At 47.0% G+C, this 25,538-nt stretch overlaps 1 protein-coding gene across 8 annotated transcripts in view; it reads left to right on the top strand.

Annotated features, from left to right (window-relative positions):
- Positions 1–25,510, top strand: part of LOC105012910 (caskin-2) — a 71,650-nt gene extending 46,140 nt beyond the window's left edge. For 2 of the 8 annotated variants that reach the window (XM_034295244.1, XM_034295251.1), the window contains 13 exons: positions 5,428–5,536; positions 5,958–6,066; positions 14,501–14,595; positions 16,215–16,332; positions 17,273–17,449; positions 17,654–17,731; positions 18,433–18,578; positions 19,530–19,584; positions 19,716–19,822; positions 20,218–20,430; positions 20,537–22,433; positions 22,538–22,811; positions 23,575–25,510. In XM_034295244.1, the coding sequence (XP_034151135.1) occupies positions 5,428–5,536; positions 5,958–6,066; positions 14,501–14,595; positions 16,215–16,332; positions 17,273–17,449; positions 17,654–17,731; positions 18,433–18,578; positions 19,530–19,584; positions 19,716–19,822; positions 20,218–20,430; positions 20,537–22,433; positions 22,538–22,811; positions 23,575–23,671 (3,475 nt within the window). In that variant the 3' untranslated portion in view covers positions 23,672–25,510. The remainder of the gene's footprint in view (positions 1–5,427; positions 5,537–5,957; positions 6,067–14,500; positions 14,596–16,214; positions 16,333–17,272; positions 17,450–17,653; positions 17,732–18,432; positions 18,579–19,529; positions 19,585–19,715; positions 19,823–20,217; positions 20,431–20,536; positions 22,434–22,537; positions 22,812–23,574) is intronic. The other 6 variants (XM_034295246.1, XM_034295245.1, XM_034295248.1 and 3 more) reach the window with 6 other exon arrangements.
- The last annotated feature ends 28 nt before the right edge of the window (positions 25,511–25,538 follow it).

The raw sequence follows: 25,538 nt of genomic DNA, 5'->3' as shown, positions 1-25,538 counted from the left end.
CTTCCTCCAGCTCTTCCGGGGGGACACCGAGGCGTTCCCAGGCCAGCCGGGAGACATAGTCCCTCCAGCGTGTCCTAGGTCTTCCCCGGGGTCTCCTCCCGGTGGGACGGGACCGGAACACCTTCCCAGGAAGGCGTTCCGGAGGCATCCGAAACAGATGCCCAAGCCACCTCAGCTGACCCCTCTCGATGTGGAGGAGCAGCGGCTCTACTCTGAGCTCCTCCCGGGTGACCGAGCTTCTCACCCTATCTCTAAGGGATCGCCCGGCCACCCTGCGGAGAAAGCTCATTTCGGCCGCCTGTATCCGGGATCTTGTCCTTTCGGTCATGACCCAAAGCTCATGACCATAGGTGAGAGTAGGAACGTAGATTGACTGGTAAATCGAGAGCTTCGCCTTGCGGCTCAGCTCTTTCTTCACCACGACAGACCGATACATCGACTGCATTACTGCAGAAGCTGCACCGATCCGTCTGTCAATCTCCCGTTCCATCCTTCCCTCACTCGTGAACAAGACCCCTAGATACTTAAACTCCTCCACTTGAGGCAGGCACTCTCCACCAACCTGAAGTGGGCAAGCCACCCTTTTCCGACTGAGGACCATGGCCTCGGATTTGGAGGTACTGATTTTCATCCCCACCGCTTCACACTCGGCTGCAAACCGTCCCAGCGCATGCTGAAGGTCCTGGTTAGAAGGGGCCAACACGACAACATCATCTGCAAAAAGCAGAGACGAAATTGTGTGGTCCCCAAACCTGACACCCTCCGGCCCCTGGCTGCGCCTAGAAATTCTGTCCATAAAAATTACGAACAGAACCGGTGACAAAGGGCAGCCCTGCCGGAGTCCAACATGCACTGGGAACAAGTCTGACTTACTGCCGGCAATGCGGACCAAGCTCCTGCTTCGGTTGTACAGGGACCTGACAGCCCTTAGCAAAGGACCCAGGACCCCATATTCCCCAAGCACCCTCCACAAGATGCCGCGAGGGACACAGTCGAATGCCTTCTCCAAATCCACAAAACACATGTGGATTGGTTGGGCAAACTCCCATGAACCCTCCAACACCCTGTAGAGGGTATAGAGCTGGTCCAGTGTTCCACGGCCCGGACGAAAACCACACTGTTCCTCCTGAATCCGAGGTTCTACTATCGGCCGTATTCTCCTCTCCAGAACCCTGGCATAGACTTTCCCGGGGAGGCTGAGAAGTGTGATCCCCCTATAGTTGGAACACACCCTCCGGTCCCCCTTCTTAAAAAGAGGGACCACCACCCCGGTCTGCCATCCCAGAGGCACTGTCCCCGACCGCCACGCGATGTTGCACAGGCGTGTCAACCAAGACAGCCCCACAACATCCAGAGACTTGAGGTACTCAGGGCGGATCTCATCCACCCCCGGTGCCTTGCCACCGAGGAGTTTCTTGACCACCTCAGTGACTTCAGCCCGGGTGATGGACGAGTCCACCTCTGATACCTCATCCTCTGCTTCCTCAATGGAAGAAGTGACAGCGGGATTGAGGAGATCCTCGAAGTACTCCTTCCACCGCCCGACGACATCCTCAGTTGAGGTCAACAGCTGCCCACCTCTACTGTAAACAGCGTTGGTAGGGCACTGTTTCCCTCTCCTGAGGCGCCGGATGGTTTGCCAGAATCTCTTCGAGGCCAGCCGATAGTCCTTCTCCATGGCCTCACCGAACTCCTCCCAGGCCCGAGTTTTTGCCTCCACAACCACACGGGCTGCAGCCCGCTTGGCCTGTCGGTACCCGTCAGCTGCGTCAGGAGTCCCACAAGCCAACCAGGCCTGATAGGATTCCTTCTTCAGCTTGACGGCATCCCTTACTTCCGGTGTCCACCACCGGGTTCGGGAATTGCCGCCTCGACAGGCACCGGAGACCTTACGACCACAGCTCCGAGCGGCCGCTTCGACAATGGCGGTGGAGAACATGGTCCACTCGGACTCAATATCTCCAGCCTCCCTCGGGATCCAGTCGAAGCTCAGCCGGAGGTGGGAGTTGAAGATCTCTCTGACAGGAGACTCGGCCAGACGTTCCCAGCAGACCCTTACAGTACGCTTGGGCCTGCCGAGTCTGTCCAGCTTCTTCCCCCGCCATCGGATCCAACTCACCACCAGGTGGTGATCAGTTGACAGCTCCGCCCCTCTCTTCACCCGAGTGTCCAAGACATACGGCCGCAGGTCAGATGAGACGACAACAAAGTCGATCATCGACCTGCGGCCTAGGGTGTCCTGGTGCCACGTGCACTGATGGACACCCTTATGCTTGAACATGGTGTTCGTTATGGACAAACTGTGACTAGCACAGAAGTCCAATAACTGAACACCACTCGGGTTCAGATCAGGGGGGCCGTTCCTCCCAATCACGCCCCTCCAGGTGTCACTGTCGTTGCCCACGTGGGCGTTGAAGTCCCCCAGTAGAACAATAGAGTCCCCAGTCGGAGCACTTTCCAGCACCCCTCCCAGAGACTCCAAGAAGGTCGGGTACTCTGCACTGCCGTTCGGCCCGTAGGCACAAACAACAGTGAGAGACCTATCCCCGACCCGTAGGCGCAGGGAAACGACCCTCTCGTTCACCGGGGTAAACTCCAACACATGGCGGCAGAGCTGGGGAGCTATAAGCAAACCCACACCAGCCCGCCGCCTCTCACCATGGGCAACTCCAGAGTGGTGAAGAGTCCATCCTCTCTCAAGGAGTGTGGTTCCAGAGCCCAAGCCGTGCGTAGAGGTGATCCCGACTACCTCTAATCGGAACCTCTCAACCTCACGCACTAACTCAGGCTCCTTCCCCGCCAGCGAGGTGACATTCCACGTCCCTAGAGCTAGTTTCCGTGTCCAGAGATCGGGTTGTCTAGGCCCCTGCCTTCGACTGCCGCCCGATCCTCTTCGCACCGGCCCCTTATGGTCCCTCCTGTGGGTGGTGAGCCCACGGGAGGGCGGCCCCACGTCGCCCGTTCGGGCTGAGCCCGGCCGGGCCCCATGGGGGAAGGCCCGGCCACCAGGCGCTCGCATACGAGCCCCAACCCCGGGCCTGGCTCCAGGGTGGGGCCCCGGCTGCGCCATACCGGGCGACGTCACGGTACACATAATTTTAATCATCATTAAGGGGTTTTTGAACCGCTCTTAGTCTGACCCGTCGCCTAAGACCTGTTTGCCTTGGGAGACCCTACCAGGGGCATATAGCCCCAGACAACATAACTCCTAGGGTCACTCGGGTACTCAAACCCCTCCACCACGTTAAGGTGGCAGTTCATGGAGAGATCTGTGACACCTCTCTGTTCCTAACCACCGTCCCAAAGGAACCTTTCAGGACTTAATTGGCTCTGATTAATAATGAAAGAGGTGCTTTGAGCCCAGTTATCCCTGGGATCCAGTCCATAGTGGCCATTTGAATCATCAACGGTGCCCTATGGTCCAGTCACATCGTTAGGACGTGTCCCATGGCTCCAGAGCTTTGACCTGTGCAGACCACAGTGTAATTGGGCCGTTAGCCCAGCGTAAGGTGTTACGCTGCTATATTATGGTGCTGGGGGATAAGAGGAATGCACTTTCTAACTTTTCTCAGTCTCCTCCAGTTTTAAATTTTAGGAGGAGATGAGGTCCTTGTCCACACCTGCGGAGTACCTGGTTTGGGGGGCCCGTTGCTGTCCTTGTCCACCTCGTCATACTTCTGACCTAGTCTAAAATCAAATAGACTCTGGATTTAGCCCAGAGAAATGTATTTATTATTCCAATTGTACTCTTAATATCTCACCCGGCACAGCCAGAAGAGGACTGGTCACCCCTCTGAGCCTGGGTCCTCTCTAGGTTTCTTCCTAAAATTCGGCCTTCTTAGGGAGTTTTTCCTAGCCACTGAAATCCAACACTACTTTTGTTTGCTCCTTGGGGTTTAAGGCCGGATGTCTCTGTAAAGCACTTTGTGACAACTGCTGTTGGCTTTATAAATACATTTGATTGTTTGATTGATTGATTAGCGTGGAACTGGGGGACATGACCAACGTGTTACTGCCTCAGTCCCACCCCACAGGAGCAGAGGAGGACCGGGTAGAGTTGGGTCTTTCTCCCCAACACCCATACGCGCTAAGCAACCCCACAGGAGCAGAGGAGGACCGGGTAGAGTTGGGTCTTTCTCTCCAACACTCATAAGTGCTACGGGGACAGAAAGACTGTGATGAGTCTGACCTCTTTCGTGTTTCTGAGGTGAAAGTGAAGGCACACACCGACCAGGAGCTTAGCAGCCGCAGGCCAGAGAGCAAGAGAGGGGATGGGCGATGAGGAGGGGGAGAGCGGGAGAGACAGGAACACGCAGGGGGAGAGAGATGGGTGACAAGAGTGGAGGGAGAGAAATGGTTGGGCTGTAAGAGGGGAGAGGGAAAGAGAAATAGGTGATGGGGGGGGTTGGGCGATAAGTGGGGACCGTCATGGGGACATGTGATGGGGGGGGTGAAAAGAGGGGCTAGGAAGGAATAGATGAATAGATGGCGATAAGTAAGGACGGGCAATAAGAGAGAGTGAGGGAGAAAGGATGAGTGTTAAGAGAGGAGAAGGGGGGAGAAGATGGGTAATAAGAGAGGAGAAGGAGAGAGAGGATGGGTGGTAAGAGAGGAGAAGGGGAGAGAGGATGGGTGATAAGAGAGGAGAAGGGGAGAGAGGATGGGTGATAAGAGAGGAGAAGGGGAGAGAGGATGGGTGATAAGAGAGGAGAAGGAGAGAGAGGATGGGTGATAAGAGAGGAGAAGGGGAGAATCAGCTGAAGCACAGACTGTTAATATCTGTGGCACAGTGAGGATAATAAATTGGAAGGAAGGAGAATTCTCTCTCCCTCTCTTGATCACTCCCTCCCCTACTGCCTCGCTCTTCTGTAATCTCTGTCTTTTTCCCTCTTAAGTGTTGTCTTGGTGGTTTCTTGCCAGCGGTGAGGCAAAGTCATGATGTAACCACTGTCATTGTCTGTGAATCACTCTGCCTGTGTTATTTTAAGGTGCTATTAGACGCTACCATTGTGGCCGAGGCCATAGTGAGATGCTGTGGTTGTGTTGCGGCCGGGTTACGTTCGGGCTTATGATTAGGGAATGTCATGTAAAGATAGAAAGAGGTTAAGAGTTTGTGGTTGTGGCCAAGCCTTTTCACCTTAGAGTGTGTGTGCTTGCCCACTTCCCCTTGCGGACCCGTGTGTGTGTGTGTGTGTGTGTGTGTGTGTGTGTGTGTGTGTGTGTGTGTGTGTGTGTGTGTGATCTACTAAACCGCAGCAATGCCAATAGGCTCCTCTCCAATTGCTGGATCCACTATAACCCTTCGTACATCAGTTCACTCTCCATTAACCTGTAATGATCAGCGTGGAGCGGAGGGCCTTTGTCAACAGGAATATATATTTCCCTTCTGTTCTTCTGACGGAGGACTGTCGTTCCTCTGTGCTTTAGGTTGCTGCTGAAAGCAGGCATCGACATCAACAGGGCCACCAAGGCTGGGACTGCCCTGCACGAGGCTGCCCTCTATGGCAAGACGGAGGTGGTCAAACAGCTGCTTGATGTGAGGCTCCTCATTAGCTAGAGGGATACGTCAGTCTAATGTTAATACCCTATAAAGAAAAGATTCCTGGAGCAGATGGTTTCAAGTGTACATTGTATGTGGGCTTTTAGTATCCTCTCAAAAATGTAAGGGTTCCTCAAGAATCTGTAGGGGTTCCCCCAAAGTTTGAATTTTAGGAACGCTTGCTGATAGGGTCCTTCAGGAACCTTTTTGTTTTAGAGTTTCTAGAACACTAATACAGTATTGATGTTGAATGTGATGGTATGTTTCATTGTATATCCTATGTAATTCCAGTAATGTTGTGTATGTGTCAGCTGTTATAGATGTTAACATGCTATATCATCTCAGTAATGTTGTGTATGTGTAGGCTGGTATAGGTGTGAACATGCTGTATCATTTCAGTAATGTTGTCTATGTGCAGGCTGGTATAGATGTGAACATCCGTAATACGTACAACCAGACGGCCCTGGACATCGTGAACCAGTTCACCACCTCTCACGCCAGCAAAGAAATCAAGCAGCTCCTAAGAGGTGAGCAGAGCGGATATTCTTATCTCTACGGGACAGAGTGTGCAGAGATGGCAGTATGTGTGTTAAAAAACCAAGACCCTGAAGGTGGGAGACAGACGGAGCAAGTGTTTATGTAGAGGGAAGTGGCCCATAGGTGAGACTGAGAGGGAATGACTACATCGTAAGCTGTGACTGACAGAGCAGACACACCAGTGTTTAGGACTGGTGTGTCTTCAGCAACCCCAGGTGAAACCTTCCTGTTATCTCGGAGAGGGGAAAAGAACATAAACATATTCAATGCCACGAAAGAACACCAGCTAATAACATGTTTGTGCTACATCATCAAATCCTCCGTTTCAAAAAGCCCTGCCGATGCAGGCTTCTGAAAGGAACGGTAAATCCATTCTTAATCAGGATACACAAATATGCCGTTTCTAAAGGTTAAATGCAAACTTGCAGATTAAGATGCCAGTACTACAGTAGTTGAAATTTGCACCAAAGCATAATTTGTTGTATTGACAGCCTGAAGTGTCATGAATTAAATGACACACAGCTCCGGAGAAAATGAAGAGACCACTGCACCTTTTTCTTTCCATTCCAAAAAAGTTTAAAAGGGAAGGTTTAAGGGGTTAAAATTAAGAAACCACTGCAAATTAAACGCTTCTGTTTCTTATTCAAAACTTCCCTTTTCGACTTTTTTGGAAAGGAAAGAAAAAGATGCAATGGTCTCTTAATTTTTTCTGGGGCTGCATAATAATGCTGGTTGATATCACATCTGTCAGGGAAATCATCAACATTCAAATGGGCTGCTGGGTACTTTGTGGGACTGTCTGATCAGTAACAAAAAGGATTCCAGATAGAATTAAAGCTGCAAGCAGCGTTTCAGGGGGCCAAGCGGGGCATAGGAAGCATCTCACTGCATGCTCTCACTAGAGAAATGTTTTGCTATTTAAAAATGCCCAATGCCGCTAGTAGTCAGGATGTCCAATCGAAGGAGAGGAAATCAAAACAAAACAAAAAGACCTTGAAACCAGAAAAGGAACCAGGCAATCCTAGTTCAGCCGATTAGGAGGGATGAATATTGTTGTGGCTGGCAGGTTTCAATTTCTGGTTTTCTATGTGGCAGACTGTCTTTAATCATTACACTATTTAAACAGCAGAATGCAACTTTTACCTCAGCCATTACATTTTTGTTGAAATAACGTGGACAAAATAACATTTATTAACGGAACTAAAGAGTAGTCTTGCACAAAGACTATATAGCTAATAGCTATACATCCTACAAAATCGTGAGAAACATCTTTTATGTTTATAGCACCCCCAAGCAGTATTTCTGTATGGGAGTTTTCCTGTCCATTCCTAGCAGATACATTTACGAGTATTATTCGTTTCGTAGCTGTTTGATGTTCCATTTGGGTTTAATGGACGTCTAAAGTTCTTCACACCAAACGGCATGCAAATCCGTTCAGCAGTCTCGGAGGAAATGTTGTTAACGAGTTTTTCGTAGAAGTCAAAATGGAAGCCATATTGTTTGAGATATCAACTTTTCTTATATACCTTTTAAAGACAATGGTCCAGTGGTCCTTTATACCAATTGTCAACCAAATATGTTCAGTGGTTTCGGAGGAGATGTCGTTTAAGTGTGTTTTTATTAACATCAAAATCATGAGAAATATCTGTGATGTTTATAGCGCCCCCAAGAGGTATTTCTGTATGAGACTTTTTCTGTCCATTCTTGAGAGACACATGTACTAGTATGTTTCATTTCATAGCGGTTTGATATTCCATTTGGGATTAATGGACGTCCAAGGTCATAGACCTGCCCAGCTCAATTTGATTAGCTGATTTCGGCCGTACTATTTGCGATATCAACTTTCCTTATATATCTTTTAAAGATAATGGTTCAAAGGTCCTTCACACCAAACGGCATGCAAATCCATTCAGCGGTCTCGGAGGAGATGTTGTTAACGTGTTTTTCACCAAATTCAAAAGAGACTTTTTTGGGAAGGGGTATATTTGGAACTTGGTTGCATGTCCCTATGACATTCGGTTCATGAGATCTGAGCTTCACTTTTTCCATTTTCAACTGAGTGCTACAGCGCCACCATGAGGAGTATGAGTACCATGATGGCCAAGGTCCGAAGGACCTTGGCCATCTACAATCAGGCAAAGTTGTGAGCGTTTTGAGCCAGAGGGGACCGAGCTATGGACCTCTGAAAATGGCCCTGGAGAAGAATAATAATAAATAATATAGCTGCAAGCAGCGATTAAGGGGACCAAATAATGACAAAAGGAAACTTTGAAGACCCTTGGAATGTATATGTTACTGTAACTACTGCAACTTCAATTAAAGCTGCAAGCAGCATTTAGTGGGTTTCAGCATTTAGTTAGCATGAAAATTAGGCAATATGGTATGTAGGGTAAAAAACTGCACACGTGTACAAACATTAGGCCAATGTTGGATGTTTTTTCCTGTCCAATTGTGATCCCCTGTAGTTTTTTTACATACTGGTCTGGTTTATACAACACTTGAAGATCTTCATACATAGATACCAAATGTCAAACTACACCAAGATTGGTCATTTGCTGCCATATGAGTAGTGTTTTAAGTGTTTTTCAAAATAACTAAGATGGCTGAAAATCCATTATGGCGATTTTTGGGTCTCAGTGGCAAAAATGTTCAAAGTGAGGAGATACACCTATGGACTGATCTCCAAGACCAGGTCAAAAGGGATGGGTGTGGTGAACTTTAAAAAAATCTAACTTCACATGCTTGTGCCACCATGAGACTGATTGGCCATGTCCACTGCACCAGAAGTTGTGTTTCTTGACGCTTTACTATATTAATTTGTGTACCTTTACACCATTTTAACGGAATTTGCAGAAAGGACTGTTTTTTGCCAGAAGAATAACAGCGAACTGGAACAAACAGAATAGGATTTTGGCATACTGTTGAAACCCTAATGACACACTGTCAATTGACATTGTTTGCAGAATAGCTTAGATCATAACAACAAAACATTCTCAGCATCAGTGTAATAAAAGATAGTAGATGAATGTCACACTCACAGAAATATTATATAGTGAAAAGCTTAATTTTTCTAAGCTACACATTGAAAATGGAAATTAACATTTGAAAGGTTACAAATAATATTAAGACTAGCCGAGCTAGATAATGTAGGTAATAAGACATTACTTCTGTACATTAATAACAATCACACCATTACCAGAATTGAGTAGTTATGTCAAATCATTTTATTGCTAATTTAGCAAGTTTCTAATAAAGGAATCAATTTCCATTTTAGTTTTACTCCACTTTGAAGATTGTAAATAAAATCAACAATGTGTTTACACACAAATCAAATGCATTAATATAAAAAATATGTACAAGTATACATTCTAGTCATTTAGTAGACGCTCTTATCCAGAGCGACTAACAATAAGTACAGGTACATTTTCCTGGAATAAATTAGGGACATATTAGGACACAACATTTGGCTCAGTTGGGAATCAAACAGAACTTAATTACAAATTTCACTCTAACTATAGAGCCACTTGAACACACAAGGACAGGCTCCACACCCAAAGACACGCACAAAACACTTTATGGAAACCTTTATTTTAGCCATGGGACTGATCTGAAATGTAACAGGACAATGAAAGTTATACACTGCGGTTCAAAAGTTTGAAATAGTTTACAAATGTTGCTGTTTTGAAAGGACATTTTTACTTTCATTCACCAACGTGGTATTCAACTGATCAAAGTATCGTCGGGATATTAATGATGCAAAAAACATGACTATTCAAGTATTTTTGATTAAATCTACACAGGCCTCATTTCCAAGAACCATTACTCCAACAGCTTATCATTGTTTGATCATGCCAAATTGCCAATGTGGTATTAGAATATCACTTAATTATATCAGACAGCTAAAAGCTATTTTCTTTGATAAATTAAGCTTTATAGTCTGAGTTTTTGGGTTGCCACAGTCTGGAGTAGACTGGTATGTGTTGAGGTCAATATTAGGTCAAAAAGTGCAAAAAATAAACAGCTCATTGTAGAAACCAGCCAGTCAATCAATTAATGTTTTAAGGAATGAAAGATGTGGAAGGAGCAAATGTACAACTAAACAAAAGAATAAGTACATCAGAATGTCTAATTTCAGAAATAGATGCTTCACATCTTTAGCTTCATTTAATTCCTTTCTGCCATTTGTAACCTAATACCTACCTTAACACATGCCAGTGCATTACATACTGTGACAACTCAATAACAGACAATTTTAAGTTTAATATAAATAAACCAAATAGGTTTCAGCTGGGTTTAATATAATAAAAAAAAAAATCTAAATCTAATACCAAACAAGCATTTTAGAATTAGGGATGAATAACGTCCCTTAGTGTCTCTCAGAATTCACCTAGCAAATGTACACACTGAAAAAGGAAAACACTATTGCAAAGATAATGTTAAAAATTATTTTAAAACTAGCCAAGCAACTTTGACATTTAAGTTTTTTAAGTGAGGATGAACATTTTTTGTAAAGCTCCTGAATTCTGATATTGTACACAACTGAACATCCTGCTGAGACATGGTGCACCAAGTCATGTAGGCTGAATTACCATGACAGTGAAACATGTAAAACATCATTACAGCGTGACAGAATGTTTTAATATTAAAGAATTTGGTAGATAGCTGAAAGACCCTCTGATAACTCTCCTAATATCGGTCGTCAATCTCTTAGATTATTTAATCTTTACTGATGCTAGATGAGTAATATATAGACTTAAAACAGCTTTGTTTGTTGTCTTTAGCGTAGCTCTCCAGCACAGCACTAATCATACAGCTAGTGAACTTCATGTAGCTCAATTAGTAAATTAGCTAGCTACAATAACGCATAATAGTAGTAAGATATTTGGTCGTTATCTGCAATCAGCCTTGTTTGAAACATGAACTAGCTTGCTATATCAATGAGAGAGCGGGCAATGTATGCTTTACCTGCTTATGCACAACATTGTGAGAAATTAGGTTGCTAACTAGCTCAATCAAACTCAACTTACTATGCGATATAATGCTTCGCTTCAGGAAAACTCATGCGTAAGCAGCTTCTGTTGGAAAGAAGCCTAGCTGCACATACCAGTACCAGAAACGATTATGAAACAAAGAGGCGAGATGTCAGAGTTTGAGTTTATTTCTTTTGCCTTGGCCTGTTTGCCACTCTGAAATTACTGCAGGTGCTGAAGCACGTCATCTTAATATGGAAGAGGCGACAATAAAGTCCCTAGTGAAATGTCCACCTTCGTAAGATACCATTTTCAAAAATGTGGCCTTCCAATAGCTTGTTTAACAGCTTCCATTTCCAGTGTACAGGCTACATTAGATCACTTTTGACAGGAAATATTGCAACAATTAAGTCTATTATATTTATAAATGTTTCCAAAATATACAACAACAATTTACCAAATAGGCTAATATCCCCATTACAAGCTTCATTTTAAACTTACCCACAAATCCAACAGGCCTACTTACAGTTTGAAATCACAGTGTTGTGTACTCTTGGAAAGCTCATAATCTTACGAAATACTACCACCTTGTAAAGGGGAGCAGGTGTGACCTAACGAACAATTCAAGTGGTCAATGGGATTGGACTTGACAAGGTCATTGATTATTAATTGACAGGAAGTCACATGGCAAAAAACCTGACCGGCTGCAAAAGTGTCTTACCGAGGGAAATTAGAAAAAAGATCTGCTAAAAACATATATCTATGTGTACAATAATCATGATCTGTGTAACATTTAACAAGAAACTAACCTCACTGGACACAGACTTTTTTTTTTAAAACAGAAACAAATGCTTTTAGTCAAACATATTACCTGGAATACCCTCAAATATTTGTGTTTAAAAAAATAATAATTTGGACGAATATTAAAACAAAAGTCTTCTTTACCAGGGGAAAATAAAATGAAAAAATTTACTTATTTTGAATAATAATTTCAATAGGGTTAGAATTTACACAGACTTTTATCATCCATAGCCTAAACCTTAAGATGGTTTGCACTGGAATCTAGTTTATGGCAGCAGCAATTTCAACTGCCAAGACCAACTTACTGTTCAAGGAGATTTACAAACAATTATATTTGCTCTTCCTAAAATAAGAGTTCCTTCAAAATAATAGTCCAATATAAACAAAAAGTTAACTGAATGCTGCCACACCCCACCCATTCTGCATTGACTCACAGGCACTGCCATGGCTCCTCCCATAGCTTCAAATATATCCCTCCGTAACTGCTGATAGAACCACCAACTCCAGCTCAACATTCTAGCAGATTCACACACTCATTACATCAGCTCTTCCTTCAAAATAATAGTCCAAAATAGAGAAAGAGAATAGCACAACATTTTGGGGACTGAATGCTGCCATATTGTTTGAGATATACATTTTTCATACAAAACATTTAAATATCATTGTCCAAAGAACCTTCACAAGCAAACAGCATGCCAATCTGTTCAATGATATCAGAGAACGTGGTGTTTGGGTGATTTAACTTCATTCACTTATTGCGGTCAAATCGATTTGAGGTATCAAAATTCCAAATAATTCAATTAAATATACTGGTCCCAGGGTCCTTCTCAGCAAACGGCGTGCACATCCGTTCATGTCCTTAGAGTGTGTATCTTATCCAATAGGCGAATTTGAAAGACCCCAGAGACTTATTTGGTGAACATGAGAAGGGGCATGTATGGAACTTGGCTGCATGACTCTACGACATACAGGTCATGAGATATGCATGCTCAAACCTTCAACATTTGACTAAGTGCTGTATAGGTATAGTAATGGCCGAGGTCCTTCGGGCCTCTCATGGCAACAAGTATGCAAAGTTTCATGCAAATTGAGCCACATATGGCCGAGTTACGGGCCTCTGAAAATGGGCCTGGAGAAAAAGAATAATAATAATAATAATAATAAAACCAACAAAAACAATAGGGTACCGTACCTACGGTACTTGGTCCCCTAATAACAATAATAATAATAATAATAATAAAACTTACAAACATAAAAGGGTTCCAGCAACTTCGTTGCTTGGCCCCCTAATAATAATAATAAAATGTACAAACATAAAAGGGTTCCAGCAACTTCGTTGCTTGGCCCCTTAATTATCTAGAAAAGCTTTCCAGATTAAGAAATCTGAACCTCTGTCTGTGTAAGTATAACTGAGAAATGTCTTCTCAGTTATACTTACCTGGTGAAACAACTGTGAATTCAAAGTAATGTTATGAAATTAGCATAATACCATTTAACACAAAATTACACTGAATTAGCTTCAAAATAGTGGCATATTTCTTGGATCAGATGTAACTTGTACTCAACTCGCAAATGCACACACCCACAAGGCTGTGTGCATTTAAAAAAAAAAAAAGAGGGTGTGTGTGTATATTTTGGACCTCTGCTTGTTTTGGTGTGTGTGTGTGTGTGTGTTTTGGACCTCTTCTTGTTTTGCTGTCTCCTGGCTCTTTGATGTGGTCACTGAAGCCTGGGAACTCGGACCATAATGAGCCCTCTGTCCCCGTATCGTTGCTTTAAACGTGGAGGCTAGGCAGAGAAACCTCCTTTTTTGATCCTGCTCGTCTCTCTCTGTCTTGCTGTGTGTTCAGGGCAGAGTGGAACACAATCAACTGACAAGCCCTTAGAGACAGAATACAGCACTGACTGACTGTGCTCTCTGTTGTCACCTAGCTCCCTACCAGGGACAGATGTGGTTAATAAAACCTGCCAGGAACCGGGATTGCAGGAGTGTCTGGTTATATTTCCTAAAGGGGATGTCAGGGGCTTTTTCAAAACATAGATTTGTGTTCTGTCGTTCTTTCACGGGGGGAAGTTTCAAGAGCACTTAAGAGACTGTTCTGTGTAGGATGGGAGAACGCAGGCACTAATGACCTGGTATTGTGCAGACAAGAAACTGCATTATCAGCACGGCTGCGTGCGTCATTATAACAGACCGCTGTCCGCTGGCTTTTTCTGTTCTGCTAGCTACTTTAGTGAAGTTAATGGCATGAACATGTATCCAGTGTCAACAATAAAACGAGGCATGGTATTTTTCACGTGACAAATGACCAACCATCACATTTCTTTGGTAATGCAAGAAGATGCAATGATGACTGGTAACTAAGTGCTTGGATAACTTTTGTGTTCTTAGGTTTAAATTCTTTAAAAATGACAGTGGGCTTCTGTACGAGCTATACAACCTAGAAAAACCACAAGTACACGTTTTGAAACACGGCCAGGGTCTATGAATCACTGAATGACAGTTTCACCTGATCTTCCAACCAATGACCTGAACTAAATTTTATGTGTCCCCCCCCCCCCCCCCCCCCCCCCACACACACATTTTATCTCCCACCTCTCCCTTGTCTCTCCCTCATGCTCCCCTCCCCCTCTCTGTCTGTCTAACACACAGATGCTACAGGTGTCCTGCAGGTGAGAGCTCTGAAAGATTACTGGAACCTCCACGACCCCACCGCTCTCAACATCCGCGCTGGTGATGTCATCATGGTAGATAGCAAGGCCATACACACACACACACATAAAAATAGATACAACCCTCGACTGGCTGTCCTAAAGGTGTAGAGGTGTTTGGGCTGTGAACTGTGGGGCTCAGGCTCTCCAATTGGTTGGCTGGCTGTTTGGCTGGCTGGCTGCTTGATTAGCTGTATGGCTGGTTGGCTGGCTGGCTAGTTGTCTGTTTGCCTTGTTGTTTGAATGGCTGGGTGTCTGGCAGGGGTTTTTAGTGTGTGTGAGTTGATGGATTCACACCCAAGGTAGACAAGCGGAGAATTGAGTTGGCTGACAAGACTTCAAATCAGACACACAGTCTGCTCATGTTCCTGTGGTACCGCTGGGGTGAAGTGTCCTATGGGTGAACTTCATTACCCATAGTGCTGAGGGGTTACATGCATAGTTGACTTGTGAGGTCATTCAACTGAAGGATGTCTCTGTCCAGGGAAGTAGGGACAGGCCTATGGATTCCACCCTGCTTTCCTCTCAGCACTGGCTCAACTACTGCATTCACCACACACACACACACAGTCTCAGGATCCCTGGTGTGTTTTCCTGAGCGTAATGATTTCCGCCCAGAGCAGGGAGAGACGACTCACAACCCCTGCCCCCCTAATGCCACCAACTCCAACACCTCCCCTGTTAAACCGGGCCCACACCTCAAACACACATTTGGATGTTAAATACAGGGCAAAAGGTTAGCACTCTTCAGTTCTATTCAAAAGCTGCAAAGATTTGATAGCGTAGACTAGAATTGTGTTGATAGCAGCTAGCCTGCCTGTCTTCTTTCCAGACAATACCCGGAAACCCTCAGCCCTGTTACCCTTGTGATCCTGTGTTGCTCTGATGATGCTTATTTAGGAAGCAGAGACCATGGTGTCATTATCACGTTTGACATGTTCAGAGACAGTCAGCCTCTACTTATGTGCTTTCTGCTTCTGCTCTTTCATTGGCTTTTCCCCTTACTCCAGTGATCTCAGGACTGTGGCCCAGCATTTTTGTCATGCTCCCAACATATGGAAAGCATCTAGGAAATTCTGAAAGGCAACCTCATGAAACACACTGAGTGGTCAAGTTGGAATATTTCATTTCCATCTTTGTCCCCGGACCACATACTTCAGGTCATATACTTCAGGTCATGTACTTCTTTACGCAGAGAAACGATAGACATTATGTCTCACAACTCCCTGCATCGAATCAGAGTGACACCAGTTAATAACAGCCAACCGATTGGTTTTGACCTCTCTACATGTTGTTTTGATTGGCTGTCTGGCAGGTAGCATTAACGAGACACAGGGTAGTAACAGCCAACCGATTGGTTTTGACCTGTCTACAAGTTGTTTTGATTGGCTGTCTGCCAGGTAGCATCAGAGAGACACTGGGTAGTAACAGCCAAGCGATTGGTTTTGACCTGTCTTCAAGTTGTTTTGATTGGCTGTCTGGCAGGTAGCACCAGAGAGACACCGGGTAGTAACAGCCAAGCGATTGGTTTTGACCTGTCTTCAAGTTGTTTTGATTGGCTGTCTGGCAGGTAGCATCAGAGAGACACCGGGTAGTAACATCCAAGCGATTGGTTTTGACCTGTCCTCAAGTTGTTTTGATTGGCTGTCTGGCAGGTCCTGGAGCAGCACATGGACGGACGCTGGAAGGGTCACATCCATGACACCCAGAGGGGCACGGACCGGGTCGGTTACTTCCCCCCCAACATCGTAGAGGTCATCAGCAGACGCTCAGGTCAGTCAGTCTCACACACACGCTATACTTTCAGCGTAGTCAACTCTCCAGCCCAACCTGGCCTCTGAAAAACACGGGGCAAAGAGGCGGCTGACGTTAGTCTCTTCTGTTGTGTAACAGAACAGCAAACAGAGGGTTGGTAGTGTGCAGAGTCAGAACATTAACACACAGACACTCTCATTTACTTATTCAGTCACACACACACACACTTAGTCAGTCTTCCCTGAAACGTCAGCTCTCTCAGCGGGATTAAAGGAGTAATGTGGATGGTAATGGCTTGTAACCGCAGGCCATTGTAAGGGATGTTCAGACCCGCCCTCCACCCACGCAGCCTGTCTACGCCTGATACCGACCGGTTAGATGAACGCAAGGTGTCAGTTACCTCGCTAATGAACTCCAAACGTACCGCTTCCTGGATGAGAGCTAGAGGGAGAAATCCCTGGCAGATTAGCGTGGCGTTGGAGGAACGGCCGTCTGAGAAGTCAGTGTTTGGTTTCTGTTTTCTACCCACCTTTCACCACAGAGAAGGTGTAGGAACAGGTGACCTTCTACTCACCCCTGGGACCAATCTCCCTGGGATGCATTGTGTAGTATGTGGAATATGGTGGTTAGCGTATTTGTCATAGTCATTCAAAAAGAACCCCACCCCTTCCCGAGCACCCTCACGCACGTACAGACAAACCCACTAACTAAATGGTTATACGTCTTCGCTGCATTAGAAGAGCAGTGGTTCTCATCTACAGGTGGGTCTCCCCATTCCCAGATGGCCTGGTCTGGACAAATCCTTCATGCTTCCAGTCCATTTCTTGCTCTCCATCCTTTCCTTTGGCATCTCCTCCCACCATGTAATGTCCACCTCTAACCATCAGCTTGTTAACCTCCTTCCCCATCTGTCCGTTCCGTGTGTGTCTCTGTGTGTCCTGCCTGTTCGACCCTGTAGGGGGCACCCTGTCCCGGCACGCCTCTCTACCTACCCAGCGCCAGCAGCTCCTCTCCAGAGCCCCCCTCTCCTCCAGCCTGAGCTCCGCCCCACAGACAGATGACTCCTACACACTGTACGCCCCCAACAACCCCCACCTGGCCCTCCCCCACGCCAACGGCCTCAGCGCCAACCCAGGTACACACACACACACACCCATCGAAACAGAAACACAGTCCTCCGCCCCTTAAGCAGCAACACCAGTCCCCCACATCTGTGAAGCATGGGGGGGGGCACAAGACCGTCTGTGTTCACCCTCTAAACCCCGGCAGCCCAGCCCACCCCGGGTCACGGGGACTGCGCTTCCCCCACGGCCCAACAGAGTGTCATTTTGTCCGATAGGTCGGTCTCCCAGCAGCCTCTCCCAGCCTGGTTGTCCCCTCCAGGACATATGGGTGCTCAGGAACTCACACGCCACTGGTAAGAGCCCCTAAATAACCCCTAATGGATGACCACAGCTGGCTGCCCCCTGCCCCCCTTGCTCGACCTTTACCTGTCACAGTGCCAGCTTCAATCTGAGCTTCCCACGGCGCCTGCTGTTCTCCCCTGCTACCACAAGAGGGCACCACCATCTTCCCCTCGGGGAGGCCGTTTGACAAGCCTGCATTGCAATTGTCAGTAGTTGTAGGAATGTTTCAGAGTGGATGACCTTTCACCTGTCCTGCGGCAGGACTGTAGTTGCAGTCTGACCTTTCACCTGTCCTCCCGCAGGACTAGTTGTAGTTTGACCTTTCACCTGTGCTGAGGCAGGTCTGTTTAGTTTACCCGAGTAGTTCTGTAGACCTGCGCCCTTTGTTGTTGTTGCCTCCATGCCTGCAGCTCTGCTCCGCTCTGCTCCACCATGCAATCACCCCCCCCCCCCCCCCCCCCCCGGCTTCATATGTCCCGGCCTGGCCAGCTTCAGGCTGTGTCCGTCCCGCTGTATGATGGCCAGGCTGGCTTAGTAACAGGGTCCATCAGCTTCAGTGTGGATCATATATATGTCTGTGTGGAACTACATTGGCGTAAGCTGTGGAAGGACATGGAGGTTAGTGGGTATCTACTCCTCCTCAAGTCGCCAACCACCAGGCTTGTCTTTCTCATCCCTGTCATTTCTCTCCTCTCCCGTGGCGGTCTGGCAGCAGGTGACAGGAACAGCGTGGGGAGTACAGGAAGTGTGGGCAGCACTCGCAGCGCCGGGAGTGGACAGAGCACAGAGAGCAACAACAACAACCCTGCCCCTAACGGACCACAGCACCAGACCTCCTCACTGCCCGACACAGCCAAGGTACTGGACTGTACACCCTGTTTTGACCCTGCTCAGTGAGAAAGGAAGTACACCCCCATGAAAGATGTTTTTACATGTTTGGACACATGGATATTTCAGCTAAATTCCTAACACATTCATTGATAAAGGTAACCCAATGAAACAAATCACACATACATGTATTTTTACAGAAATTAAAGTTCTTATGCAGACAAAGTTCTTATACTCTTGCCTTTACCATCAGATGCAGTGGTTAAAATTAGAACCAGGTTCCCTACAACAGGTGCAAATGATGATAAAAGTATTATAGAGGAACATGGGAGAGTCCAGCCTTTCATAAATATGAGATACCTGGTCTGGTTTGATCTTAACCATGTGGGTTCGTGGTAACACATCATGCCAAGATCTAAAGACCTATCCTAGGCCCAAAGAAGATTATTGATGCCTGTGAGATGAAAATGACCCAAAACACAAAGCAACGCTGCAACAGAATGGCTCAAGTCAAAGACCATATGTCAATCCTATCAAAATGCTGTGGGGGGGATTTGAAGCGGGCCGTACATGGAAGGAAGTCCTCGAACATGACAGTTGAAGCAGTATTATAAAGAAGAGTGGGCAAACATTCCTCTTTGAAGAGACTGACCATATGTTATTTTAGCCAAATGGATTTTTTATGACTAAGTGAATTCAAAATATAATCTTCTTGTATTTGTAAAATTAGGTTACCTTTGTCTATCAACATAGTTGAAGTGAAGATTACATATGTCCAATATGTCCAAAAACAAATGAACTACTTTATATTTTCAGTGTACTTGCGTTTTCCCCTGGCTTAATCACTGTTGCCATCCAATGTAATCACTAACGATACTCCCAGATATGACCTGAGATAATCTTTTAGTTTACTGTCATTTGACATACGGGTAAGTAAATTCCCTTGCTCTCTGTAACTGTTGTCATGCTGTCTGTTTTAAGGTGCAGCCAGCGACATCTGCTGGAGACTCCAATAAACAGCCTGACCAGACGGCAGGTAGAAATAACTTGCACACCAGACTGTTTCTCCTGAAACTTTCCCTTCCTAGTTTGATGTTTTTTTTTTTTTTTTAGAATACCTCCAAAACCCCATTCATATTATTCCCCATTCTGTGTATTTCTGTGTAGTGGTAATGGGTGCCCCTCGGAAGCCAGTGGGGACCATTCAGAGACCAGGGGAGCAGCAGTTTGTCTCCCCACAATTCATACGTCCCCAGCAGCTACTGGAGGGCAAGGTGAGGCTCAGAACTATAAAGAAGCCATTGTCGTCTCTTTCCTTATATTCTGCCACTATGAACTGAACGACGTGTGGGGGTGCAGGGTGTGGCACAAGTCTGTAATCACTGATGCCAGGACCCGTGAATCATTGTGGAAAGGGGTTTGGTGACGCTTTGTGTCAACCTGCTCGCTCAGCGTGGAGGTATACTCAAGCTCAGAAGTGGTTATTGGCTGGTGACTGCACGTATTGTCTTATTTTCCTGGTTGTTCCGCAGGTTAATGAGAAGTCGAACAGCTTGGAGAAATAAGGCCATAAGTGTAACGTGGGCATTAGGAGATTGAGAAGGGAGAAAATGGTATGAAAAGGAGGAACACTGATGTCTGTCAATGTGATACTCAAACTGGGATTTAGGATGCAGAGGCCATCTACCAGTGGCTCAGTGACTTCCAGCTGGAGCAGTACACGGGGAACTTCATCACGGCTGGCTACGACGTCCCCACCATCAGCAGGATGACCCCCGAGGACCTGACAGCCATCGGCGTCACCAAGCCCGGCCACCGCAAGAAGATCTCCATCGAGATAGGGAACCTCAGCATCCCTGATTGGCTGCCTGAATACATCCCGGTAGGCCCCACTCGTTTGAGGGTGTCTGTCTTTTTCGATCATTCAGGGTCACATGTTTATTTTTCTTATTTTTCCCTCCCTTCCTCCCTCCCTCTCTCCAATTCAGTCTGACCTGGTGGAGTGGCTGAGTGCCATTGGTCTGCCTCAGTACCACAAGAAGCTGTCAGAGAATGGGTATGACTCCATCAGCATAGTAAGGGATTTGACCTGGGAAGACCTGCAGGAGATAGGCATAACCAAGCTGGGCCACCAGAAGAAGATGATGCTGGCAGTGAAGAAGCTGACTGACATCCACAGAGCCATCGTGGCTGCAGAGTCGGGCCAGGGCACGCTGCGCCGGAAACCCCCGGGAGCCCTCCACCTGGTCACCATCGAGCCCCCCGACAGCAACGCGGAATGCCCGTCGCCCCACACCCCTAAGATGCTGACATTCCAGGACAGTGAGCTGAGCGCTGAGCTACAGACGGCCATGTCCAACCACTACCAGGAGGGCCTCACCATCAATTCCGCGGTGGGCATGTCGCGGAGCCAGGAGAGCATCGACGCCCGCTCCCGGGGCTCGGGTCGCTCCCAGGACCCCCCCACGGCTTCCATCAGTCCCCACAGCCGCTCTCAGGAGAGCCTGGGAAGCGGCAGCACCTCCACCAGCCTCAGCTCTGACAGCAGCCCGGCCAAGGAGAGGAACATTCCCGAGGGCTGGGATCAGAGGTCCATCCGGCAGCAGCAACTGGCCAAGCAGGTCCCCCTGGGAGCAGCCACCGTGTTCAAGTACCCGGCCATTCCAGCCAAGCCCAAGGGCCCTGGGTCTCACTCTCTAGGCTCTTCTCCCCAGGGCTCCCCTGCCCAGAGAGGCTTTAGCTATCTCCACTCCCACTGTGGCAGCACTGACCTGGGCCGCAGCTCGCCCACCAAGCCCCTGGGACGCGCCTATCACGCCATGACACTTGCCGCACCGAAGAAGCGCACCCAGAGCCTGACGCGCTATGCCCTGTCGGACGGCGAGCCAGACGAGGATGACGACGACGACAGCGACTCCATCACCCCGTCCGGCGCCCTGGCGTCCTACGCGACCCTGACCCGGCGGCCTGGGCGAAGCCAGCTGGCCCGCCTGCAGACCACGCCCGAGAAGAATGGCAACGTTGGACGCAGCCAGTCTTTCGCTGTGCGAGCCCGTAAAAAGGGTCCCCCTCCACCCCCGCCCAAGAGGCTGAGCTCGGTGAGCAGTAGCGCCAGTGCAGGATCCACAGAGAACATGGGGCCCTCTGGTGGCGGGGTGCAGACAGACAGCCCCGGGACTGTTAGGAGCATTACAGCCTGTCTGGAAGCCTCCACTGAGGGGAAGAGCCTGTCCACACCTAGGCTGGACCAACCGAATCCCTCTCACCCATCCCTCAACCCCTCAGCACTGGGGCCCAGAGAGGCCTCCGCAGGGGTGAGGAGGAGGGCTCAGAGCGAATGCGTCCCGGCCCAGGCGGACATTCCCAAACCGGAACGAGTGGTTAAGTCGGACTCTGAGGAGGAGGAACCGAAAGCCCCAGGCTTAGACGGCACCTCGTCCCCCCACAACAGCTCCAGCGAGTGCATCCCCTTCGCTGAGGAAGGCAACCTCACCATCAAGCAGCGGCCCAAGGTGGGAGGGCCGCCCAGGGCTGAGAGCGTGGTGGAACCCCAGGCAGAGAAGGCAGTCCTGGATGTGCCCGAGTTCAACCTGAAAGAGTCTGACACAGTGAAGCGGAGACACAAGCCCAAGGACAGGGACCCGGCTGGGGGCTCCCCCACCAGTGACAGCGAGGGCCAGATGGAGTCGGACTCCAGCTCCGTTCGCCTTGAGGAAGTCAGGCTGGTCAGCCTGAGGATCAGTGAGGCCAGTCTGGAGGGCCTGGAGACCCCAATGGGTCCAGGATCACCCCTCAAACCCCCCCTCTCCCCAAAACCTCCCGGATCACGCGGACCACCTGTCACCGCCCCTAAACCGCCCAGGCACAGTTTGGCTTCTGCCACGGGTAAGGCTATGATAACTATGAGAAAATCTTTGCGTGGCATAATATATAATTTTATTTGGGATTCTGTAAATGTTTTCTATCACTTTTTTCCTTCTTGTATTCAGCCATTGTGCCGCCCACCGTGACAGTCAACCCGGTGCAGAGTTTGGCTTTCTCATCCCCACCGTCGCCCACACACACCCTAGTTGCCCCCCTCGTGGTCCCTCAGAGCCAAGCGGCCCACCCAGGGAGTGTCCACGTGGGAGGCCCTGGAGTGGACTCAGACCCGGGGGCGGTGGTGGAGGTGCAACAACAGAGACTGGAACAGACCAGCACCTCCCTGGAAGCAGCCCTGAAGGCCGTGGAGAGGAAACTCACCCAGGAGGACAACACCGATGGGTAAGACGACACTGACAACTCACCACCTGTGGTACGGGCCGTGCCCTCTCAGGCTAGCTTATTGTTCTGTTAAGTGATTACTTTTTTAAGTCGTTTGGCAGATCTTGTTGCGTTTAGCTTTGTAGGCTACTGGGTGGGTAGCTTCTATTTTGTCGCATGAAGTGGCTGTATAAAGTGGCTAGCTCAGGTTAGACTGGATGTGTTGTGAAGTGTTTTACATGAGCACATTTCAATAACATTGCTACATGTGATTCCAAGACTTGCAGCACAAAAGATGAAAAAGCTTTTTTAGGTCACTACCATAAAACTGCATTTCCAACTTTATCCTGCTAGCATGTTGGCTGTTGAAGACCCATTTTCAAAGTTTGTCAATTTCACGCGTTTGTTGTAATGACAGATTCTGCTGCCTGTGAGGTTTTACATTTAGATTTCAAGAAAATGAACAACTAAGACAATGTTTTACTATTGAGACACCACAAACCCTGGTCTGGTTTGAGTCTGCTTCTCAAGCTTTCCCTGAAGTCTTGCGACGTTGAGCCTCTGGATTTAAAGCCTCTGTGATCTTACCCTTTGATGCTTGAGAACCAAAGCAGCCATGTCAGCAAAAGCCTGCTGTCTGCACACACAATCCGGTGTGGCTACTTTGATGTTAGTGTTCTAAAAGAAAAACCCGACTGATTTGAGTGTGAATGTGAACCAAGCTTTAGATAGATTTATACAGCACTAAACCAGCTGCTTCTTTTTCCCTGTTGTTCTTTGACAGTGGGGCGAACGCGGTGAAGTCGGCGGGCAACATTCTGGATGACATTGGCAACATGTTTGATGACCTCGCCGACCAGCTAGATGCTATGCTGGACTAAAACCTGCCCCTTTCACACCAGTCCCACGGACCCCCCCCCGACTTTCAACCCAGAACCTCAGGAAGTACTGATAGTGAGCGAGAGACAATGGAGCAGGACACCCCCACCTCGGTGTCAACCCCTCTAATAAAACAACTAAAACACGACACACCAACCCCTGCCAGCCTGTAGAAACTATTTAGGACTAGGTTGGACTGGCAGGTATGAAGTGGAATTGTTTTAATGAACTTCCCAGCTTCCACCTAGCCACTTCCTCTCCACCTATCAACAGCAGCACTTAACCCTGCTCCATGGCGCCCTGCCATCCGCCCTGTTTGTTCCACACAGACCCAGCATGGGTCCTTGGACCTAGACGAGCCAACTGCCTTGAGGGGTGGGCCATACACAGCACCGGGTCAACATTGGATCGACTCCTTTCAAATATCCTTATGACTCAAATGTGCTGTTTTTTGGTTTCTTTCACCCAAACTCCTCTGTTCCTTCCTTTTATTGGTGTGCCTTTCTTCCCCTCCTTTCTCAAACAGTATCCTCCTCTGTGTGAGGTCATTGTTTGGCCACTGTTGAAGTAGAGAGAACGAGAGAGAGAAGTGTAGTGTTTCTATGCTGGCCTGTTGAAAGGCACCATTCCTAGATGGAATATTACCGTACAATACCATTTGTATTAGACGTTTCTGTCATTTTGACCTTTGAGTTTCACCATGTCTAACCATTTCAGTTTGATCTTGTTAGTATTCCAAATCAATGCTATTGTTTTATTCATTTTATACCAAGTGGCGTTGACTACATTGAAACTTCCACGAGTCATGATGCCAGTTTGTACTTGTTAAACAGTTGTTGATTTGCAGAAATATTGAGATTAGGTGCTAAATTACTTCTGCTTTCGTGAAGCTATGTAAAAGTACTTGATGATGTTGTTTATACAAAGGGAAAATGATATTTAGCTATTGTCACTGTCAACACTGTCAAATATAGATGTGTGTCTTGTACAGCTGAGGGATAACATTCAAGATACAGGTATCAGTAATATACATATACTATTTTTGGAAACATTATTCCTTTTAATGTAGATTAGCGCAACTAGTATTTAAGTTAGAGTATCTAAATATGTATATTGAATACGTATAGGTATATCTGGAAGCAGAATAATATTCAACCAAAGTTCTTTGTACAGATTTTCCTGAAATATTTTCAAGATTTACATGACATATTTCCTTAAAACACAAAACAGGGGTCAGGTGGTTCGTCTTCCTTATTTTACCATGAATTAAATATATTAAATGAAAAAATCTACATGGTTATCAAAAATGTATAATACTGTATGTATTTTTCCTGTCGTCCCACATGTTATGGATTTCTTCCATATTTGGGCATGCTACACTACTATCAGAGAACATTAACTTTTCTATGTTGCATTTCAAATTGTTCCTATGAACTATGGAATCACTAACTTCTATCATTAATCCTAAGTTGTATGTTTGTGTAGTGTCCTCTGTACTGTAAATGTCTGTGTGAATGTCGTTTCCGGGTGTCACCTCTGTCATTCTCAGGGACGTCCCACCTATTGAGTTGAAACTGCTCTCACATTAGACATGCAGACGCAGCGTTGTGTTACGGGACAGGAGCACAGATGTTTTGGAGCGCTGAGGTGGAGCCCTGCGTCAGTAATGTGAAAGTTGTGTCTCAAACAGCTCTGACATCCTAATGGCACCTTGTTGAAGATGGTTATGTGATTATCTGCTATGCTCTTCAGGACTCAAGACAGGTATCTAGAGTTAACAGCTGGTCTCCATTCAGCTGTATCTTATTTTACAGTTCACATTAAATTGTATTGAATTCTGGTCCTGTTGACTCCTGTTGATTTTTGTAG

The sequence above is a fragment of the Esox lucius genome, chromosome 11 (assembly GCF_011004845.1).
Source record: "Esox lucius isolate fEsoLuc1 chromosome 11, fEsoLuc1.pri, whole genome shotgun sequence".
Taxonomy (NCBI): Eukaryota; Metazoa; Chordata; class Actinopteri; order Esociformes; family Esocidae; genus Esox; species Esox lucius.
This window is presented reverse-complemented; position numbering and strand designations above follow the sequence as displayed.